The sequence below is a fragment of the Branchiostoma belcheri genome, unplaced genomic scaffold (genome assembly GCF_001625305.1).
Source record: "Branchiostoma belcheri isolate BF01 breed outbred unplaced genomic scaffold, Haploidv18h27 scaffold54, whole genome shotgun sequence".
Lineage (NCBI taxonomy): Eukaryota > Metazoa > Chordata > Leptocardii > Amphioxiformes > Branchiostomatidae > Branchiostoma > Branchiostoma belcheri.
In genome coordinates this window covers 1373221-1396476 of record NW_017804176.1, presented here as the reverse complement: position 1 = coordinate 1396476, position 23256 = coordinate 1373221, and the positions used below count along the sequence as shown (strand labels likewise).

Genomic DNA, 23256 nt, shown 5'->3' with positions numbered 1-23256 from the left:
GTAATTTGAAAGAAAACGATGTTAAAGAACGTCTAATTCTTATTGAGGGTTATATATACATGTATATGCAACTTAGGAAAAACACATACTATTAAATTACCCTCTCAAAGACCTAATGAAAGGACAACGCTGTGAAACGTTAAGATAAAAACGACTATGGACGTTCGGACATTTCTTTAACCATATTTAGGACTGTTTACAAGTAGCAAATTTGTATCCTACGTTGCATGGAGTTGATTAAATTGATCGTCTTGTCCATGTCTTTTCCAGAGGCAGTACGTTGCCCTGGTATTACGTGTGAGGAAACCCACAAGTGCGGCGGTCCACTGTGGATCGACTGTGACGGATTACCTGACTGTTTGGATTTTACAGACGAAACGAACTGTGGTATTGATTACAACTACTGTCGATTATAAGGCTATCTCTTTTATACTTAGTACACTCATAATGTCATACACCTGAAACAGATGGTATTCTCATAGATATTATGTATTACTAATCAGTATCCTCGATACACAATCAGTATCGTCAATACACAATCATTATCACCAATACACAAACGATATCCAGATTTTAGCCCACTCAATTCTGCACTTTAAACATACAGCCTCAACCAAATGTGTGGATACGCAGATTACATCTTCAGATTTCAAGAGAATCAGCATCTCTCAATATTGTGATGGCAACGACGACTGCAGGACAGGCATAGACGAAAATCCTAGGAAATGCGGTAATTAAATTTATTTTAAGCAAGCAATAGGTATCACCAGGATGCCTATTGCTTGGTTCTTAACTGTCCTTTTTTGTTACAACAACGCGTTACTAGAGAACAAGAAAAACATTTGCAAATGATGTTAAACTTTTACCGTATCATAATACATGTATATTATAAAGGTTTCTCCTTAGACGTAAGATGTACAACACCTGACAGAGCCAGCCGAAATGCCAGCTTTTTTCAAAAGCACTTGTTTCAGGTAAAAACTAAATCATATGTTTTATTTGTGTACAGCCATGTTCACAGACAGACTATCATGCATCTCGTCCAATCGCTTTATTTCAAGAAGCAGCATCTGTGATGGCATACCGGACTGTGTGGATGCTTCAGACGAAGATGCTTGTATTGGTAAGCCGGAATGATTGCTAATAGATAGTGGTAGATAGGGTAGGGTGTAAAAGTGTAGCATTTGCAAAATACACATATCCCAAATCAAAGCTGTGTTAATCTTATTTTGAAAGGTATCTAAACATTGTAACAAAAGGTCCGTGTTTCGGGTCTATATCTCAGGTAGATTTGCGCACAACATACATGTTCTACAATGCTTTGAACTGAGTAAAGAGTCTTCAACCAAGTCTTCAAGTATTCAGTCTCTTTACTCAGTGACGCACCAACCTCATGAAACTAACACTGTATTAACAAATGCTTTAAAATGTTTCTACGCAGGGAAGGGAGCCTGTTTGCTGCCTTTGTCCTTACTTCTGGAAGAGTATTCAATCGAAGAAGGTACTGGTACAAGTCACGTCATCCGCAGTAGCCATGGGCTCACCCCGGCACGATGGGCGGTAGAGGGACTCGATGATTGGTTGCAAATTACCCTGGAAGACACTGTGCAACTTACAGGAATAGTCATTTCGGGTTCAAGGCCATCACAAACCCTCACATTTTCGTTGGAGTATGGTGTTTGGGCCGACTGTTTAACGGCGTATACGGAAGGGGACGGAGTAAAGGTATTTCAGTATCCGATGATGCATACTCCACCAATGCTGCATTTTTTCTAGTTCCCGTTTTGCTTTGTTCTTGTATTTGCGATAGGTAACAATGTACGCGATTGCATAAGTATAGATATCTGAAAGGTAGATCTTCGTCAAAATTATGATGTTCAAAATGTTTTTTATCTTAGATATTCCAAGCACGCTCAAATGGTGTTGAACAAGCTGAGCATTATCTGGCCGTACCGGTGCAGGCCAGGGTGGTCAGACTTACTCCACAGTCACTGATGGACACGACTATCTTGGAGGTAGGGCTACTGGGATGCCTCATTAAAGGTACGATATAATTTGCAAATTGTATGATTTGCCTAGCTTTGGAGTGAAAAAGTAAATATTAGTTAAGATACAGTTTTCGTTTTCCGCCAATGTAGGAATAAATAGATTTTTACTTGCTCAAGGTATACGTTTACTCGTGTATATTCTGTCATATTTCTAAAATTATCGTTAAAACGATGATTGGATATGCACGGTAATATTCCATTTTCTTGGAGTGTAATTTATACCTTTTATTTTCTTGTAGAGCATCCTGAAAAGGGCATATCCTGTGGTAAAGGTTGGACGATGTTTGAAGAACACTGTTACCAGAAGTTTGCCTCCCCGCTTGTGTGGTGGGCTGCGGAGAGGTACTGCCAGGCTCTGGGCGGCCACCTGGTGGCCGTCAACTCGCTACAGGAAAACGAGTTCCTCAGGGACAACGTAGGGAACGGGTGGATAGGGATGAAGCTTGCTGCTAGCTTGATCAAGGAAGACAGACAGGTATCTTCAATGAAGATTATCTGACTATTTTTGCCTGCTCCGGTCCCTTATTAAGACTAAAAAAGTTTCATATCGGAGTTTAATCATAGCAGGCATTCTCTGTCAACTGCAAATATCTACATTACATATACATTATAACATAAGACATAATCATTACTTACACGTATAGTAATTTTGTTTCTCGAAGCAGTACTAGTCAGTCAATGGAATGACATTGGTTCAATGATGTTGGGAACGTCTTTAATGGTCTTGTGCCAGTTAGCTTAAATTTAAAGTTGTTGCTGACTTTCTTTTTCTCTAGAGTATTGTCAACTTTACCTGGAGCGATGGAAGTCCTGCGGGCGAGGCTTTCCAGGAACAAGGCATTTCATTCGACGTTTTCCAGGAATATATTTGGAGACTCAATGATCCCTTCTGTGCCTTTCTAGAAAAACACGGTGTGTTTTGAAATACACGTGCCATGTGATACATAGGACAAGTTTTCAATAACTGCTCTAATATAAAAGTTGTGGATTTTGATTGTCATAGAAATTTATATTTTGCATAATAATGAATATGTATAGTCCTCATAAGCAAGTAAAATTATGAACTATTATTATGTTCTGACACTTGCGTAGGTCCTTGGAGTCTTCATCCTTGCAGTCTGATTGAGAAAGAGTACATCTGCGAGAAAGGTGAAAATCTACCGTCGAATGTGCCAAATTTCACTGTGAATCCCAAATTTGGTAGACAAGGAAAGGAAACCAGCCGTAAAATGTTGAAACTCTCTTTCATTACCATTTGCCTGGAAGAAACATCTTGAAAAGAATACTTCTTTCTTGCTTATCGGATTTGCTTTTGCTGGAAGGACAGCATCTTGTCTTGATATGTTGATAAAGGCGGTTGAATTTTAACCGCAGAGTACATGTTTACATACATTACATACTGACTAAAATGAAGAAGAAATTACTCAATAAAAACATGTATTACTCAATAAAAACATGTATTTATCCATGTATCTTACTGAATTTTCAATGACACTTGCACTTTCGGTTTTCACGACGTATAGACCCATCTTCATACCGTAGTGATGGCTGTGATACTACCGCAAACTACAACTATACTGACTTACAACATGGAGAGACTGACAGGAACGAACTAAATATGTATCTTCCGGACATGACAGGTAACTTACGCAGCATCAATTTCTCTGTAAATTATTTCAAGTCTTGAATAGTGATAAGCATAAGGCATTGTAAACATTGAGTGCGCGGGGCGAATATGAAAAATAAAAATTGTTTTTACCGTGAATTGTGGTAATGTTTTCGGCTGATCTGTGCGTGTGTGGCTCTGTATCTGTATCAGTATAATTAAAGGACCTATGAATAGATTTCGATGATATTTAGTATCTTTATAGGTTTTGGTAAGATAAAGGTCAAGGTCATTTTGGGTCTTCTAACGGCTTCCCTTGTTGTTTGTGCTTACTATTTTCAGTGTGTGACGATTGCATGGCCAGTAAGCCGGCCTGTGGGAATATCCGATGCGGCAGCCCTGACCAGTACCGCTGTGGACTGATCTACTCCCCCGGATACCCAACCGCCTTCCCCTCTTCAGTGATCTGCCTGTGGATCATCGATGGTCCTCCCGGCAGCTTCGTCACACTACTGCTGCTGGACGTGGATTTGCCGGGGTACTCGAGTGGGGCCTGCACAAGCCGTGTGCTGCAGGTCAGGGACAGGTTCCTGACCGTAGACTGGAACACGATACACGGGCTTTGTCGCGGGGAGGGCGCGCAGAGGCGGTACGTGTCGAGCTCGAACGACATGCAGTTGGCCATGTTGGCGACGAGCAACGATGCTGACTTTGGCGACAGCCGCGGGTTCATGGCGACGTTCAACATCAGTACGTTCAGCGCCAGCCGACAAGTGCAGAACTTACCTGATGATGCAGGTACTCTTTCTTACTCAGTAGGCCTACTGCCCACCCTAGGGCATCGGCCACGGACTAGGTCCAGCCATATGTCTCTCTATCTGATGCGATCCTGGGCTTCCAGCTTCTTCCATGACATATCTGAATATTACCTTCCTGAATATTAAGCACATAAACTTTTTTCAGTGCATGGAAGCTTGATGAATAAGGTTATCTTGTTTATAAGTATGGCATTATTTTTCCTGTTAAATCGTGCAGGGTTCATTTGCCCGTGTGGCTGGCACTTGTTCCGCCGGAACTGTTTCCAGACCTTCCGGCACACCTCGCCGGTGACCTGGGAGGAGTCGGACGCCAAGTGCCGAGAATCCGGCGCCAACTTGACCAGCGTGGCTGACCGGGCGGAGATGGAGTTTCTCCACCTGCTTTTGGTCACTAACGTTGTCGTCAAACGCATCGCTGACCCCATGCTTTTCATTGGTATGGCATACAAACATATACATGTACTCCAGAACTTTGGTGAAATATGGACCATTTTTCTATATGACTTGATGATGATGCTGAATGCTGTATGAGTGCACTTAGAAGCTGTGAACCCTTTGAATTACAGCTGAAAACACAAATCTAATGATTAACATGCATGTGCAAAAAGCTTCAAATGTTTTTGACGATTAATGCAAAGTCGTTACTCCCACAAGGTCTGTACGATATCTACCGAGACCGAACCTTCGTATGGACCGACGGCACTCCGGTCACATACATGGACTGGTGAGTGTTCTCCCGTCACCCACTAACATGTCAGGCAGTGAAAATATTTACTCCCGTTACATCTACTTTTAAACCCGGCTGGCACACAGAATATTGGTTCGCACATGTACGTGACCTGGCAAAGGGTGAATGAAGGTACCAACGTTCGTTTGTAGATATGATCAGATATTAGACATTTTGCTACAAAACAGTATTGTTCTTTCAAACACATCTTTAATAGGTCGCCTATGGATATCAGAACCGGGTTCCCACAACCGGATGGGGCCAAGATCAACTTCTGCGTTGCCATAGTGATGAAGAACGTCTGGGGAACTGACCAATGGTACGACGTCGCCTGCGATGACCGAGCCACCAGGTCCTACATCTGCAAGCAGGCGGCCAAACGAGTGACCGGTTCGGGAAACAATTAATACCTAAACAGGGCAGTCAGTGATGGCAGACTGCACCCCATTATCCATATCGCTTTGCAACCTTTTTGATATACAGATTTATATATTTATGCATATATCATGGTTCTGTTAGCTGCAAATCTAAAACACTGAACAGGCAGATGAGATGGTGTTTGCAACATTCTCGCGACAACGCATGGTGTCAGGGTCCTAGCTTACATTATGATGTAAAAAGTCACGTTACACATTTAGCATCGGACATAAACGGAAACATATAAAAGTTCGTGTCCGATTCAAGAATTTTTCATATAGGTTATCATTTACAGATAAGATCAAAGTACTAATCAAATAAAACTTCGGAAACCACTCTGCCTTCATTTATTTTACACGTACTAGAGATATACATCTCCTAAGATCGAAGTATCGGGCCGTATCACTTTGTAACAATGGTATATACCAAGTCCTTGCGAAGATAGATGAATTTGCAGTAATGGCGTCTAATTGGAAACAAGCTTTGCACTCCATCGATACCAAAATAAACGGACTAACCGTATTTAACCAGCGGATAGTGTGTTTAGTGTATAATTCACGGGAATCAGCGTGAATATACATGCACATGTATATCCGATTACAACTCGATGACCTACTGCTTATGCTATAATTTCAACCGCGCTCATGTCAGGTGAAATACTGTGTCTTGCTCCTGTAACTGTTTTGTTTTTCTTATCGTCAAAGATGGCGCTGACCAGTGACGTCATAGTTGTCAATCATGGCATGATAACCATATACCTGCAACTATTTTGCACTCTCAGAAATTAGATTCATGGCGTAACCATTAATACTATGAAAGCTTTTGATTGAATGTAACTTAGTGTATCATGTACCCAAAAAAATATATATAACAATCGCTTTCATTTTGTATATATTTTGAATAAGAAGAAGGAGATAAAAACTAAGGAATCGGTGTACAGGGAATTAAAACAAAGGCAGACCAAAAGTTGTTATTCCAGTTCACATCAAAACACAGGGAGTTGTCTCATTTTTTTCACAGCTGACTTCATGAACTGACTCCCACTGAATTCCAAGTAAGTCTAAATATTCCTTTCAAAACGGTTGCGCTTGAATCTGTAGGTTTTTAGGGTTAGATCATCAGACGATCGCAAAGTTGTGCATGTGTCTTGCAAAATTCAAATGTTTTGTTACGTCACTACAACCTAAGAAGTACGATAATCATTATATAATTGTCTGTCGTAAATCGTTGTCAGAAGTCGGTACTGTCACTGATAGACAGCTTGAATAATCTACGACACTGTTAAATGTGCTACGATGCGCTAGCTTTCTCTAGTCTCTGTTGCATATGTGTACTTTCGGTCCTGTATAAAGACGCTAAAGACGTGGAGACATGACATGTTTTGGTGTCGCAGCTGTAGTCTTGACCCTTCCCGCGGTATGAATGTGACGTTATGAGAATTTGGCAAAAAAACAAACAAACAAAAAAAACAACAACATAAACATACATATAGAATAGAATAGAAACATAAAATGACGTGTCTACAAATAAAAACATGTGAAAGCCAGAATATGGAGAAGATGGTCAAGGTCATATGAAAGTCATATTGGTTTGGAAGAAAATTTCAAAACTAGTACACAGGGATGTGTAAAACAACTTGTAGCGTCAGAAAAAGGTGCCCATAAGCCTATGTTGTATCTGGTATGCCAGGGTACTGCATCACCATGAAGAGGATACTAGTGATGATGCTGGTTGCCATAACGGCTGTCAGGTGTAAGAAGTTGACAGAGGAGCGGAAAGTCATAATTGTCGGCGCGGGCATCGCTGGTATCGCCGCCGCCAAAACTCTTCACGAGAACGGAGTGGACGATTTCGTCATCCTGGAGGGGTCCGACCGAATCGGGGGAAGGATGAGACAGGTAAGGTTCGCTTCTTATCTCCTTGTACGAAGGAGGATTTATTTTCGGTGGCCCTGTTTGTGTATTTGCTTGTGTGTCCGTAGGTATTCACACTACAGTAGAGAGACAGGAAGTACGCGAGGAAATAGAGTAACCACAGATTGACAGGGAGGTCAAATTGTAGGTGAAAACAGGGCCACTTTTTCTGTCACTCTCTGTCTTCAGTTTCCCATCAATTCATATGCGGCTTAATCGGTCGACATTATAATGTTATGTAAAATTTAGGTCGTTGAGTTGGTTAGAGGAAATAATCTTTGTACCATCATTGTAGATCTAGTTTGAATTTCTTTCAGGTGGAATTTGGCGGGGTAAAAGTTGAAATAGGGGCCAACTGGGTGCAAGGCCTCGGGAATAACCCAATCTGGGAGCTGGCGCAAAGATACAACTTCTCAGGAAAGGTAAGTTTATGGTTTAATTACACCCTATGTTTGTTTAATTGTAATATCGTTTGTTGATATTAGCTGTCTTAATGTTAAGCGCACTAGCTATGTCATGAATTGTTAATATAAGGTGTGTGTTTCTTCCAATTGCTTGGTACTGAAGGTATTTTGTTTCATGTCATTTTGCAGGATAAAGTGCTTAGATGACCACCGTACTTTATATGTTTACTAGATATCCAACTACGATGACGTCATCATTCGGAACAAAACAGGAAGTGACGTCACCGAGCAGGCGGAAGGAGCATGGGAGAGGCTGGGAACGGCACAGGAGTCCCTGAAGGCTTTGAGGAAAAAGATTCGCGAAAACAAGTGATGATGATTTCATTTGATGCTGTCTGTGCAAATTTTATTAGTATTATTGATGTGTAAGAGGATTATTATCGTTCATTACATCATACATGGTACAACGGATACCAATCTGTCTGTTTTTCGAATTTATTGGACTCACTATTAATGTAATTATTTGAAATGTGATTTGAACTGTAGCAAAAGTATTGAAAACATTTTGTATCTTTCATATTTTACAATAGTATATAATAGTATATAATATGCATAGATCTTATATACTGTGAATTCATTTACTTTTCCGAGAGTTGTCCTTTGTTAATATTGATTTGTTAATTATTTCAGGCTGCCAGACGTATCCATGCGAGTGGCACTGAAACTGGGAGGTTGGAAACCGAAGACCCCGATAGAGAAGGCCATAGAATATTTTGATTATGAGTTTGAATACGCAGATCCACCGGAAGTGACGTCACTGAACAATACTGGTAGGAATTCCGAGGACTTTACGGACGAGGAATACTTTCTCACTGACCAGCGGGGGTTCGGACATATTGTGGACAGGTATGATTTACTTTTTAAAGTTCTAGGGTCTGTCAGTTGAGAGGGCGAAGTTCAAACCCGTCCACAGGGTAATGACACAGCGGACTAATATAAAAATTGACATAAATCAACATCAATAATGTGTAGACTACAGATTGGAAATAATGCACTTGAAATTCTCTGGTGCTTTAAAGTTTTCCTCAATAGGAGTATTTTGAGTAATGTTTGCTATGTGCAAAGTCCAAAATATGGAGTTGGGGCTTTCTTTGTAATTGTCTGGAGTAGAGTAGGTTGATAGCACGTGGGTCTGGGAGGATTGACAGGCAGGATGACAGGAGGACAAAGTCAGGCACAGGAAATGAGCTCGAGTTGAACGTGAAGGTCTGAGAATCTTGCCAACAGGAATTAGTAATCAACATGTGGGTATATTCAGAAATGTACAGGATTGCATACTTCCCCGAAGTCTGAAATCTCACATTTCTTGTTGCCCGTTAATTCGTCCAGGTTGTCGTCCGAGTTTTTGTCCCCAAACGACACCCGGCGCCAGTTGAACAAAGTCGTCCAGACGGTGAACTGGACGGACGCAGGCGTGACGATCACCACGGTAGACGGCTCCACGTACCGAGGGGAGTACGGGCTGATGACGGTCAGTGTCGGCGTGCTGGAGAACGAGGTCATCGACTTCACACCTGATCTGCCTTCCTGGAAGGTAGGGAATAACTTTTTCCCGTCGTTTGCAGAATGAAAGCAAAGAGGTCAGACGCAGGAGATGGGGTGAGCCTGAAAGTAGGTTGACAGCACATGGGTGGGGAAGATGCCAAATGCCAGACAAACGAAATTTCTACTCGGTTCTAGTTCTCTCTACTCGAATTTCACAATTACATTGATATTATTAATATTTAGTAGTTAGAATTGTCGCATAGTATATTGTTACCCATAGGCCATCCTTCATTTTCATGTCAATTAGCCTACTGGCAAGAACTTGCAATAAACTTTCTACTATATAAAATTGCTACGGTGTAAAAAATTAACTGCTCAAATCTTCCATAGGTTGAAGAGATTTACCAGTTCAGGATGGGGCAGTACTGCAAGATTTTCCTGAAGTTTCCACGCAAGTTTTGGGACAACAGTGAGTTCATCCTGTACGCAGGGTCCCTGTGGCCACAGTATGCCATATGGCAGAACCTCGAGGCGCCGGGGATATTCCCAAACGGTCAGTGTGGCGATTTATCTCCGTTTACTATATAGATAAACTCCTACACATACGTAAAAAAGAAATCAAGAAAATCTGGCCATATATCTGTACCGAAATATTGTGAAAATTTGTGCGTGACTAAAGTGATAATGATCGACTGGAAATGCTCTTAACAATCACCTTATGCTAAAGGATGCGCATTTTTCTTAATGTAGGTATACTACAAAGGTTTCTCGGCCACAAAAATGTGGCTACTTCCTCAAGGTGGTATCTCAAAAACTTTTGTTCGTCACACCGGGAACCAGGGAATCAAACCTAGAATACTAATTATAAATCATTAACCTCAACCACAAGGCCAACATGTAGACATGTATCATTTCCCCACCAGGCACCAATATTCTGCTGGTTACGGCTGTGGCTTCCGAAGTCCAGCGGATCGAGCTTCAGTCTGACGAGGCGACCCAACAGGAGGTGATGGCCGTCCTCAGGAACATGTACGGCAACAACATCCCCGAGCCGGAGAGCATACTAGTACCCAGGTACGGACTTGTCAGGTTTTTTCGTCTTGTAGTAAATTTAGAAAACTAGTGGCGCTGAATCTCTTCCCCAAGCATACCCCCTCCGCTCCATACCCCCTCCCCCCGCTCCAAAAGAGTTTTGATTGCACTGGAGGTGATATCTTTTTATAATATAAAATAAAAATTAAACTATTCTCCAACTCAATTGCAAGCAAAAATGACTCACCAGGAATTTTCGACCGAATCACTCGGTCTTCATCAGCTTTCTGCCTGAGTGTGACGTCAGCACTGGGTCAAAGTTCGTCGGAAGTCGGTACCGCCCCCCGTCCCGGTTAAACGAAAATTGGTATGCCCTGATGATTCGGTCGAAAATTCCTTGTGGGTCATTTTTTTTACTTGGGCACAGTTTGATTTTCTATTTTACCAACTCAGATGAACTTTTATGCTAGCTTTTTTTATTTCGTTTAATAGTTGCGGCAAACACAGCAGCAGTCTGCTTTCCCTTTGTTAACTCCGTCCTGTCGTTACCCCAGATGGCTGACTAACCCACTGTTCTTCGGTGCCTACTCCAACTGGCCTATTCACGTGACTGCGCGGGACTTTCAGAAGCTGGCTGCGCCGGTGGGACGTCTGTACTTCGGAGGGGAGGCAACTCACCCGCGGTACAACGGCTACGTACAAGGAGGGTGAGTTGTAAACTTGCAATAGCCTCTACCAGGCTTCCAAGTCTGGATTCAGACATTTATGACTTGTCAATTCACGTTTCCTGTTTTAGGTGTTTTTTTTGTTCCAAACAAGTAAGGTCAATGTGAAGGTACATATTCTGTATTTGCTTCCAAATTCAACCTTCCCAGCATTAAGTATTTTGTTAATGCATGGTAGGTACCTCTCCGGGATAGACCAGGCCAATGCCATCCTCAAATGCATGCAGAAAGGAATCTGCCAGTCTTACCGACCTGACGTGAGCAAGGGAACATCAGTCGCTCCAGCAGTCTTTGCCGTCCTACTCCTGCTATTGCTGGCAGCCATACTTGTCGTTTACGGGTATATATAAATGAGGACGACAGTCTACGTCCTAGCGGAAAAATGACTGTCGTACGATTAAAAACGGGCATTCGCGGGATAGTCGTGCAAAATTCAGCAGCCTTGTCACCAACCTTAATCCTTGTCGGTAATTGGTTGTATCAAAGCCCGCTTGAAATTGATACCATATGACAATAATATCTGTTCAAGAAAGTTTTACACTTTAACATTATTCTTTACATATGGCCTTGCAATTGATTGCATGTGTTTAGCGGCAAAATATTATCGCATATTCTTTAAAATGTCTGCTGAAAGCACGTTACGTGTACGTGTGTTTTTTTTCTGATGATCTATGTTTTATATCCTAATAACTTCAATTACATACCATGTATTGATCAAGAATGGCGTTACAATCTATATTTTCGTGGTGTTGTGAAGTATTTTCTATTGGTTTTATCAAATTCCATTACATATTTTAACGTTAGCCTTTCCTACCGTGGCGTTGAAATACATGCAATTAAAGTATGTGCATTTCTAGTTCGTATTCTTTATTGAAGTAAAAGTTGCTGAATGTATAATACTAGTAACAGATAGTTTTGAGGAAATACAGAAAGCCCGGAGCTCTCATGTTTCTATCATGTAATGTTTCACATTACAATGGTCGATAAACAATCCGAAAATCACCAAAAGGATTGAAGTCTACAGTTTCAACAGTATGAATTCCTATATAGCTAGATATAAGAAATATAAGGTACGCCCAGTACACTCAAGCTGTAGCAAATATCATTGTATAGCAAATATTGTGACTTAGCTGCAAAATGATCATGAGTATCACGGTTTACACGGTCATTTTAAGACAAATATTTCTTCCGGATAAGCGCGTATAAATAGCATACTAGTATAACCCTTAAATTTAATCATAGCATCTCACCATTACGATAAGGCGGAAAGTATTAGGAGAATAACACGTGACACACACGTGAATATCACGTGGCTAGCAAGTGATCGTCATGGGACCAACAAGTGACGAACGCGTGACCAGAGGAGACCGTCAGGGCTGGTACAGCTCGTACACCTTGCCGTCGTTGGCGGGCACGAAGACTCGGGGGTCCTGCCCGGTGAACATCACCGTGGGCCGGTCCACAAACGTGTTGGTACCGGACGGCTTTCCGCGGTTTACCCAGCCACTTCCACCTTGGAACACAGACAGCTGGTACACCTGGGGAAATGCAGTCAACAACTCAACTGAAAACCCTAATTCCACCGGGTACCCCTTAAAGATCGCCACATCGGTTTTCACGTTCACAATGTTACATGAAACTTGTCGGATGTCAGAAACAAAGTAATCATAAAGTCTAGAAACTTACCTCTTGGTATGACCCAGTGTGGACACAGAACAGGACGTTGATGTTGACCAGAGATGGATTCTCGATGAGGAACGGGTCTGAGCAGTCCCACACGACCTTGTTGTCAGGTTTGCCGTAGCAGCTCCAACTACCAGACCACCTGTAAAGAGAACAGATATGGATATTGGTATGGGACGCTTACAAGCATACTCTATATCAGTATACAGGCAGGTGCTGACTGCCATGTTGGTGTCCTTACATAGCATTAACTTTTCAGAAAACCAAAGCTCAAATTTTTGTCGGCAAGTTTTTATGCATTCTTTTGGTACTACATGTAGTATCATCTTCTTTGAGCCTTATGTATTCAATAGCGTTTAATTAAACGAGAGCGTCAAAATATGTCCGAGTCGAACGCTTGATCTCCACGTTTGAGTCACTGAAATGCAAACAGGGACACCAAAATGGCGGCAGACACAGCGATGACGTCACGACCTGAAAACGCCCCATACTGATCTACAGTGATACCTATATTACCAAGGGGCTTTTGTTAATGAAAGCTCTTGATATTGCTAACCTGCAGACATCTCCGTCAGTCATTATGGCGAAAATCCCGCCCTTCTCCGTGGCGTGCACCTTCCTGACCGACTTGCCCGAGGGCGCCCCTAGGTCCTGCCAGGCGCCGTTGTAGTTCCCGTCCAGGCTGAAGCGGAACAGTCGGCCGTTACTTCCGGGGACAAAGACGCGGGTCGTGGGGCCGTAGATGGCGTAGCTGCTGGTCGTTCCGAATGCCTAAAAACCAGGGAGTATGTATTTTATAAATAGCTGCGTTCACAAGACCAATAAATTCAAATAGGACACCAAGATGGCGGCGGATGAACCGATACCATGACGTACATTGTGCTCTGTTGCCTCTTTCTTACGTACGTCAATCTGTTTTTATCATATGCCAGCTCCATATGCAAAGGAAAGACTACAAAAAAAGACTTGGCAAAGGCACAAAAAGTCATTAAGATCATCATGAAACATTATAAAAAATATCGTGTCTTACGTCAGTGCCAGGCGGTTTGCCGTGGTTACGCCACGCCCAGGCGCTGCCTGTCCAGTACCGCTCCCGGAGTGTCCCGTCAAAACCCCCGGGTGAACACCATGGCTCTGCTCCCATAAACTGCGCTGCAACCCTCCAGCTTCGTACCTGGGACCAAAAAAAATGAATGAAAAGAATATTTACCGTACATGCTGTACATTCCATATGAATGTATTTGGATTTCTCTCATATTTGTAAGCACAGCCTTCTGCAGTTCTTGCGGAATCCGCTTGGGGGAATGAACCTCTTTGGACAGATATCGATCATAATGTACATACACAAAATCATGAATATCCATTGACAAACCCTTTAACTATGATACTTTCTATGAAAAATAAAGCAAGCAAGCAAATGAAATGAGGTACCTAAACCTAATATTTTCGGCAGAGGCTCTACTAGTTCAAGAAAAGAGGTATCACACCCAACCTTCCAGGGTTAAGAATTAGAAACAAGGAATATGGCATCATACCAGGGTTTCCATGGGCGCCGAAAGACCACTGTGACCCTGTCCAGTACCGCTCGTACAGCTCTCCACCAATGGTAGTCATGAACACTTTACCGTCACGCAGCACGCATGGTTCTGGGGTCAAAACAAAAACAATTTACTGTCACGCAGCACTGTCAACTGTCAATGTCAACTGTCAAAACAAGGACAGTTTACAAAGTTTTTGGCCTTCTGCCGCCATGCAATAGGGCAATATCGCTTAACGAATAATTCTGCTTGTCACTGGTGCTGCAGTAAGGTAATAAAAAGTCTACTTGCCAGCACTTTCCCAGTGTGAATTTAAAAAAATAGGAAAGGACTCACCCTCCAGGAAGTTTTTTGGGTTGAATATGCTGGAAGACGGTTTTCCATGGTTAACCCATACCCATTGGGACCCGGTCCAGACCCTGAGAACAGGTAAGAGTGACATGCACATGTCGTTAGTACGCTACACTAGCAGCCCGCGTCTTGCCATCATTCAAACTGTCCCTATTTAACAAGTTGAGTATAATTTATATCTATACAGATATGTTGGTAAAATCAATCAATCAATCAATTTATTCCATCCATCCATCAAAATAGATAATTTGTAATCCATAAACTGCGCTGCAACCCTCCAGCTTCGTACCTGGGCCCCAGGCCAACCAACCAACCAACCAACCAACCAACCAACCAACCAACCAACCAACCAACCAACCAACCAACCAACCACTCACTCGTTCACTCACTCCCACACTCCCGGCGGCTGACCCACCTTTCATACAGCTTGTTGTTCCCTCCGACCCCGAACAGCTTCCCGTCCTTCATCGGGGCCATGGCGGACCTACATGAAGGTAGAACGATAGACCAAAGGTGAATATTTCAAATGCCAGAAAATGGAGACACAAATGTACTGTATCTCCCAGGGCAGGCTCCAGTGGAGGAGTTCTAGCTAATCTTTAGAAAAAGCAACATTTAAAATGGCACAAAGAGCCTGCTAGGACTAGTGCTACGGTGGCTCAGAGAAAGGAGTGATTTTTAACGAAGCCGTTAAGTAGAACAGCAGGGATTCGCATGGGCTGTGAAATCTGTCCTTATGGGCTTTCGTACTTTACGCAGTGCGTTCATGTGGGATACATGAACTTAACTGGAGATATAAAGCAACATCTTTATACGAAGAATTCTTAAACAAGCACCTTTTAGAAAGTGGAAAAACATTGATACATCCTTACTTTATACCGACGTTCCATGCCGGTTTGTCGTGCGATCGCCAGCTCCAACCCTGGGCGGCCACATCGGCCAGTCCCGCCGCAAACATCAAGACAACAACCGCTAAAACTCTCCCCATGTCGGTACTGGAAGTCTCTCTCTGTCAGAAGAAAGAAAATTCAGTTCACCTCCGACGTCTGCAGCAAGAGGTATGTACTACTGGTCCAAACCTTGCAGATATTTATATACTTCGCCGGATTTTGTGACGTCACGAACTTCCTGTTAGTAGTAATATGTTAGCTCTAGAGTTAGAAAAGATTTAATCTATTTTTCCTGCTTGGGCATAAACAGGAAGTAACGGACAAAGGACGTCAAAATGCCTCTGCACCCAGCATACATTTTCTACTGTCACAGCTAAGAATAGGTACGGTTCTTCTTTTTTAACCGGAAATGGCGTAGGAAACCGGATATCATCCCGAGGGTTTCTGACGAACACCGATTGTCAGCTTTGACTATCCCGACAGCCCTTATGGTGCTCAGGGGGTGTGAGCGTCAAATATTCAGCTTTGACTATCCCTACAGCCCTTGCGATGATCAGGGGGTGTGAGCGATGTTGTCGTCAGTGAATAGAATCCTCATGAAATAATGAGAAAACCTTAAGTCATGACTGAGAAATAAAACTTGTATCCAGCTGGAGCGTACCAAATTCCCCAATACCTCCTAGCCCCTACCGTCAATAGGTGCAGGTGCAGGAAAAAATTGACTAAATATCTAAATTGTGCATTAAGAATTATAGCTCAAATTTACCTTTAAATCAAGAGAAAAAATACTATTTGTTGTCGTGTTTAATAGTTTAAAATCCGCTCTAAGCAGCCGCCATTGTCACTGCATCTTTATTCAACCAATTGCTCTGATTGTTCAGTGCTTTATTACAAGCACACCTATGTGTAACAGTATACAGTTCCATTTCCTGTTGTTTAACGTAAATAAAGATTGCTTTGCTTGTCAAATGTCATCTCCGCCAGACGCATATTTGGCAGGCATCCAGACCCAACTTTGACTGGTATTCTTGCTTTTGTCAAATGGGCTTGCCGGCGCGGTGTGTAGCAGGTCCCCCCTGGTTAGAATCACCCCGGGGTATATTCTCACCAGGGGTACTGCATTTGTAGATTTTTTCATGCTGCTACACAGGAATGCAAGCTATCTTCACTGACTTCGCGCCAAACCTGAAGACGAAAGAAACCCTAGCGGTTACAAAAATCGAAGACGTCCGGACGTCTACATCGACGTTTCCAATGAAGTTCCCAACCCCGAAGCAGGAAGAATTAACCTAGTAAATACTTCATTACAGTGACGTAGTCCTTATTCTCAGTACTGTGACGTAGTCATGTCTTACTGAGCCACACCCAAATACCACCCAAGTAAGAACCGAAGACATATCCACGTTCACTGAAGGAAGTTCTCAACCACAAAGCATCAACAGTAACAAAGATTTCATACTCGGTAATCATACGGGGTAGCTTAATACTGAACCACACCCAAAAATCACCGTGTCCTGCCGCTTGCCCCCAAAAGTAATTTTACTAGCGACGCGGAAATGGACCAGCTTTTGGGAAATATTGTTGACCGGTGTTACAAACGTGAGCGAAGAAGACGTGTGGAAATGGGACCGGTCTAGTCAAAACCGGCAATGGAGCCATTCGCATGTTTGTAGCAATGGTCAACAGTAATGGAGGTAGGGAGGTTCTTACGAAGAAACAAACAAACACATACTAATATCTATACATTACAGACCCAACCAACCAACAAACAAACAAACAAACAAAAATGAAATTGTGATGGCACACACGGTGACAATACGGTCTTGATACAGAGTCACCCAAAATACACAAAGGTGTTAGCGAGGAAGAAAACATGAAAAAAGTACCCCAAATTTCCCAACCAGCACTAAATTCCATACATACTTACTTTTCTGTCGACTCGATGTCTAACACAAGAGAAATCTGAAGGTGGGGGTAGAGAAAACGAAGTGACCCTCGTCTAGTAAAGACACAAGGGAGACGACTAAAACTATCAACTATGTAACCTGAGGTGCATGTATAAAGACTTGGACATTCTAAAAATGGGTGCTATTAATTTTTTTCTTCTGCACCACAATAACTCACAAACTTTTCAGACTAGATTGTTGTGTCCGTTGTTAATTTTTCATAATCAACATGAAGTGGCCAACACATAAATTTTGGTATAAATACTACATTACACAGCATATAAAACAAGTTTTTGTCACACTATCCCCCTTTTCTGACGATACGTAGGTCCGTTCTCTGTGACTAATCCGTCCGGTTTAACAAAATATCAAGTCTTTCAAAAGACTTGTCCATTGCGTGACCTCAGGTCACTTGTACCTCATCACTGTGCTTATTTTTAACTTCAAACTGTTTGTGACACAATAGAAAACACCTGTTCGACCAGGTTGCCAGATATTTGATTGATGAACTCCGCAGATGCATTCAATAGCAAGGCTTTTGTCTTATATTTAAGTAATCTTTTGTAAAAACGTATCAATTTTGTTAGTAATATCTAGATATCATTTAGTTATTAGCTATTTCCTTAATCAGAAGCAAATGAAATGTAAACTGCGTCTAGTCGCTAACTTCCTCAAGTGTTTCACAGTGGCGCTACCTTCTGCAAAGCTTGTTCAACTAGCCAGAGGGCGTAAATTTTCAAAAGGCTGACCTTGGTGAAAAGGACAGAAAGTTGAAAACTAACGTTATACAAAATTGGGTGGAATATATCTAATATTGATTATCAACGTTTGCTTAGCGCGCTAACTTAGATCGAGTTGCTATATGTTAAAGAATATCCGTACAACTAGTAAGGATGATCCTGTCCTTGCGACAGAGAATGTGATGATTGATATAAAGGTCGACTAAACGGTGACCATAATAAGCGTGGCCTTCAGAGATACTTTGTTATCTTTTCAGGCGAAATATTTGACCTGAAGAAACCTCTGCTTTTTCATCGGTCAAATTTTCAACAAAAAGAACAGCTACATGCCCTAGATATTTGAAAAGTAGAAAGACTACCTTTTGTATGAGGCAGAAAGCTGTAATATTAAATATTGTTAATCTTTAAAAAGCTTATTTAAGTTTGGGGGCGGGGACATACGTACACGTGTGTACGTATTTGTCACGTGATGAGGTCACGTCAAGCATTTGACTGACAACTGTCTGTCTATGGGGCACATTGGAGCGTGACGTCACAGTACAACTCTTCTAATGGTAAGGAAGAAGAAAAAACAAAGAAAGAAAGTCTTGATTCTTACATTTTTCTTTAATCAGACTCCTGTAATGCTGACATTACGCGTACGCAAATGGTGATAGAATCAAATGTCTTTGTCATTTTACTTGGGGTTAGCCGAGCACACCACACATGTGAGCTCACGCCCGTTCACGTAAGGAGGGCAGTGCATGTTGTAGTTACACCGGCCCTCCACGTGGTATATCAGCGCGCCGTTATCGTTAGCCTCGGTGCCCGACTCCCCCTCCGCCCCCTCGTCCACGCAGATGAAATCCGCGCGGTGGTGGGTGTACTTCTCCGTCATCAGGTAGCCGCTGTACTCCCGCGTCCAGCCGCTAGGGCACGTCATTTTGGCGGGAATCATGAGGGCGGTGGCCCTGGGGACGAGACAGACGGCACACAGCGCGTCGGTGTTGTAGAGGTCGAGCAGAGGACCGTGCTGGTTGGTCTGGAACTCGGCGCCGGCCAGCCGAGCCCGATCGCCGTTCGTACTGTCGTCGTAGCTGTGCCACTCCGGGTCTTGAGGCAGGCAGAGGAAGTTAGAACCGCCCCCGGAGTGGCTGTACCAGGTGCCGCCCACAAACCCTGCAGAACGTACATGGGCGTTCCGTAAACATCTCACTCAAGGTTATGTCTGTATTGTGGCCTTATTCAACATTGAAGGCGTATAATATGGGCAACTACCCTCAAAGAAATTACATAGCAAGTTTTATGTATTAGCTATATTTCAAATTAATGGTAAACCTTTTCATAGCAATGAAAATAGTTGGCTTTGTGCAAGAAAGTTTAAACTACGACCAGATATCACCAAATGCTCTCGGAAATTGCCAAATGCTTTTTTCCTTTGCTTCAATGTTCTAGATATCTATACTGGTTGGCCTTTGTTACGTTTTTGTCGCTACAAGTTTTACCTGAGTAGATCAGAGCGGCCCCGGTCTCCTCGGGACAGCTGCTGTTCCCCCAGCGGACGTAGGTAGAAACTCCTGTGAGAGACCAAACATGTTGGGAAGAAACGTTCCATAAAAGCAACCATGGAATTTTTCACTCTTGAAAAACTACTATAAGAGCGTATTACTATAAGAGCTTGTAGATGATCATGAAAATCTCTCAAACATCGGTTGCTTCTTTCGTATGGCAGCTAGCAAAAGGTTAACTTTTAAAACATTGATAATTTATGAAAACTTTGCATCGATATCATGCATGTCACATACACCAACTATTGTGGGGTATTCCATCTTCACAAAATCACCCTTTCCGTGGCATGATTTAGATACAGGCTATTGTATGCACTTTGTAAATCGCATATGTATGGACATACATATAACCTTGCCAACTCCTTTACCTTACCTGTGGCACCACATGTAGCAAACGCCACCGCCACCAGAACAACCAATGACAATGTCCGTCCTAACATGATGACGGTGTACCTCAGACTGACCCTTGTGTCGGGAGTGTGTGGCTTTTATACATCCCTGTTTCACCCCAACTCTTGGTGACGTCACCAAAGCCTAGACACACACCACCAAATCATTTTGGTGGGCGTCATCAAATCGACTTTGTGGCGTTTAAGTGTCAAATTCTAGGTCCCAAAGTTGGCGTTTTGCAAAATTTCGACCACCTTACTATGAAAGCCTATTACAGGCATGTGGGAAATAGACCCCCAAACGGTTGACATAAATGTAGATATCTTTATGAGGGAAGACAAATACGCTATCCAAAAATGTAACGTAAGATGCCCAGACAACATATACTTGGAAAGTAATTTAAAAGCTGTCGCTATGACAAAATGAATCATTGTTTTCTACCCCCGTAATGGCGATTGTGATTTTGTGGTAGTTTGTTTGCTGTCCACAAACTAATTAGCGGTCATTAGTTGCTTTAGTCCAGACAAAAAGGGTTTACCTGGATTTGTTTTCAGCATACACTTCACAAGGATATGAATACACAGTGTCATTAGCGCATTAGGTTCAATAACCCAGCGGTCACATTATGTAATATACTGTCGTGTGTTCGGAATTTACTACATATAACGAATGAAAGTGGCCATTTAAATTGGGAGGACAGTAGTAGTATCCCTCGCAGTTTGCTCTCAAGACCTTTATGTTATTGATATAATTTTAAGTCAAACAGAAATTTGTTTCATTTCATTTGGTAGAGGACAATAAACCAAAGACCCTTCCTCTCTTACATATCGTCCAAGCCCATTATAAGACATCCTGTATGATGACCTTGGACCAACGAAGTTTTTTTTTAACATCCTGTATCTACGAAAGCTGTTTGGTACAATCATGTCTATATACCACAAGCCTGTTTGCACCAAGGGCACCATTTTATTATTAGCACAAAGCTAATGGGCGCAAATGGCAGCGTTGCATCCAAACAACCAAGAAGGTTATATACTAGTAACCTCTGACCATACTGGTTATATCTAGCTGTGTGCAGAAACACACTTTTTTGTACAAAAGGCTTGGAGTCGTTTGTCAAAAAGGCACTGGGCGAACAGGGTGCACTGAGAACGTAGGCACCATGGCTTTCCGTGTGGCTGTGTTGGTCTTGATGTTGGCAGTGGCTACTCATGGTAGCGTGCTTAAAGAGGAGACTGTTGATGGGGTCTTTGAACAGGTAAAACTCTTAACAATCTACCACATTGTCCCGATATTTCTAAAACCACAGCCAGTACAAAAAGTAAAGTTAGGTAAGAAGAAGTAACTATGTTTATTTTTTTTTTCTACAGGCCGCTGCTGGGTCTAAGAATATGTTTGCCTCTCTGGACGACAGTGCAGGTAACTTGCATGTTTCTTGATCATACATATGATTGTATATTTACCGAATAAGATATGTGATTTCCGATATTGTCGAGTTTTAGTCAAGAACTATGTCATGAATTTATCTGTAAAATTTACGATTACTTGACCGAGAGTATTTTTAAAACGTATCAACGAGCCAGACAATAAATTCACTACCAGAGGACGTCACACTACGGCACATAGCAGTCAATGATTATGTTAAATGTATACGCGGTATCTTAAGGTCCTGTACCGTACAAACATATATACGTACAATGATATGACTAAACGTTCCTTTTTGTCTCTATCACATGTACAGTTAGTGGGATGACCCAGTACACCCGCTGGGGAAGGGACTCGTGTCATGGTGACGCCATTCTGGTGTACAAAGGTAATTACATAGTAATGTGTCTACGGGTTTGATATGAAAAGCCAGTACCATTCTACTACGAAGAGATTTCCAAGGATATATATATCTGTTGTGCTAGTATGTGTAGTTTCTCAGTATAGAAAATGACCATACAGCATAGCTGAACTTTTGTTGTGTGTATATGTTTAAATATTTTGTCACAAGTAGACCATATGGCTGTTTAGACACTAGCATATGTTCTTGCCACTGACAGTATGTAGTAAACATATTTTGTACACAAGAATTGTCTGAAACACAATCTAATTCTGTTTCTCCTCAGGTTTCATGGCCGGGTCCTGGTACAGCCATTCCGGCAGCGGCTCCAACTTCCTCTGCCTGCCGGAGGACCCGGAGTGGCTGCAGTACGACGACGCCACCGACGGCGAGCGCGGGTTCGTCGCCGGAGCTGAGTACGAAACCGACGCCAACTCGCCCTTCGGCGTGCACGACCAGCACGACGCGCCGTGCGCCGTCTGTGCCATCCCCCGGAGCACCACGATCATGATCCCCGCCAAGAAGACCTGCCCTCCCGGCTGGACCAGCGAGTACTTCGGCTACCTCATGGCGGAGAGGTACAACCACCGGCGGACCGACTTCGTCTGTGTGGACGTGGAGGCTCAGCACCTGGAGGCCGGGGCGAGTAACAACAACGGCGCCCTTCTGTACCAGGTGGAGGGACGGTGTAACTACAACCTCCACTGCCCCCCGTATGTGAACGGTCGTGAGCTCACATGTGTGGTGTGTTCCGCTGGTTTAAAGCCTGTTTAAATACGACCTAGAGCTAGGCTGACTGATTTTCATGGCTAGTCTCTTTTGAACGAATTGTTTCAGATACGTCAAACATCTTTCAAACATATTGAAGAAAAGTGTTGAAATTAGATTAAGAAATCCTCTACCCCTGTTGCCAAAAATAGATGCGTAATAATGAAAAGTCTATTGAAAATTCGTGATAACAAGTGGACATCGGAGAAAGGGTTGTTTAGGAACACACTTTGTATTATGTTTTGAAACTGTTTGAGAACAAATAAATGGGAGTGTGAACAGTTACTGCTTCTTCTTTTAATTGAAATAAACTAGGATAAACGAGAATATAGACTTAAGAACC

The 23256-nt window shown here is 42.5% G+C and overlaps 3 protein-coding genes and 1 pseudogene across 4 annotated transcripts in view; 3 read left to right on the top strand and 1 right to left on the bottom strand.

Moving 5' to 3' along the window:
* LOC109481108 overlaps positions 1-5606 on the top strand; it is an 18510-nt gene extending 12904 nt beyond the window's left edge. Inside the window, exons 13-24 of the mRNA XM_019783587.1 lie at positions 280-387; positions 608-730; positions 1010-1123; positions 1442-1725; positions 1899-2043; positions 2288-2523; positions 2825-2960; positions 3141-3197; positions 3572-3688; positions 3997-4452; positions 5127-5196; positions 5417-5606. Coding sequence (XP_019639146.1) covers positions 280-387; positions 608-730; positions 1010-1123; positions 1442-1725; positions 1899-2043; positions 2288-2523; positions 2825-2960; positions 3141-3197; positions 3572-3688; positions 3997-4452; positions 5127-5196; positions 5417-5606 — 2036 coding nt within the window. The remainder of the gene's footprint in view (positions 1-279; positions 388-607; positions 731-1009; positions 1124-1441; positions 1726-1898; positions 2044-2287; positions 2524-2824; positions 2961-3140; positions 3198-3571; positions 3689-3996; positions 4453-5126; positions 5197-5416) is intronic.
* A 1689-nt stretch (positions 5607-7295) lies between these two features.
* Positions 7296-12227, top strand: LOC109481121 (polyamine oxidase-like). Its single transcript, XM_019783614.1, has 9 exons — positions 7296-7514; positions 7847-7951; positions 8166-8302; positions 8624-8839; positions 9323-9527; positions 9869-10031; positions 10402-10552; positions 11065-11217; positions 11414-12227. The coding sequence occupies exons 1-9, from the start codon at positions 7299-7301 to the stop codon at positions 11583-11585; spliced, it is 1518 nt and encodes a 505-aa protein (XP_019639173.1). The 5' UTR covers positions 7296-7298; the 3' UTR covers positions 11586-12227.
* On the bottom strand, positions 12072-21161 carry LOC109481077 (annotated as a pseudogene).
* A 240-nt stretch (positions 21162-21401) lies between these two features.
* LOC109481169 (short-chain collagen C4-like) lies at positions 21402-23001 on the top strand. 2 transcript variants are annotated; one of them, XM_019783673.1, is made up of 3 exons: positions 21402-21578; positions 21691-21739; positions 22432-23001. In XM_019783673.1, the coding sequence occupies exons 1-3, from the start codon at positions 21483-21485 to the stop codon at positions 22917-22919; spliced, it is 633 nt and encodes a 210-aa protein (XP_019639232.1). In that variant the 5' UTR covers positions 21402-21482; the 3' UTR covers positions 22920-23001. The 2 variants fall into 2 exon arrangements, with proteins under 2 accessions (XP_019639232.1, XP_019639231.1); XM_019783672.1 differs by lacking the exon at positions 21402-21578 and adding an exon at positions 22062-22133 and having other exon boundaries at positions 21693-21739.
* Positions 23002-23256: the final 255 nt, after the last annotated feature.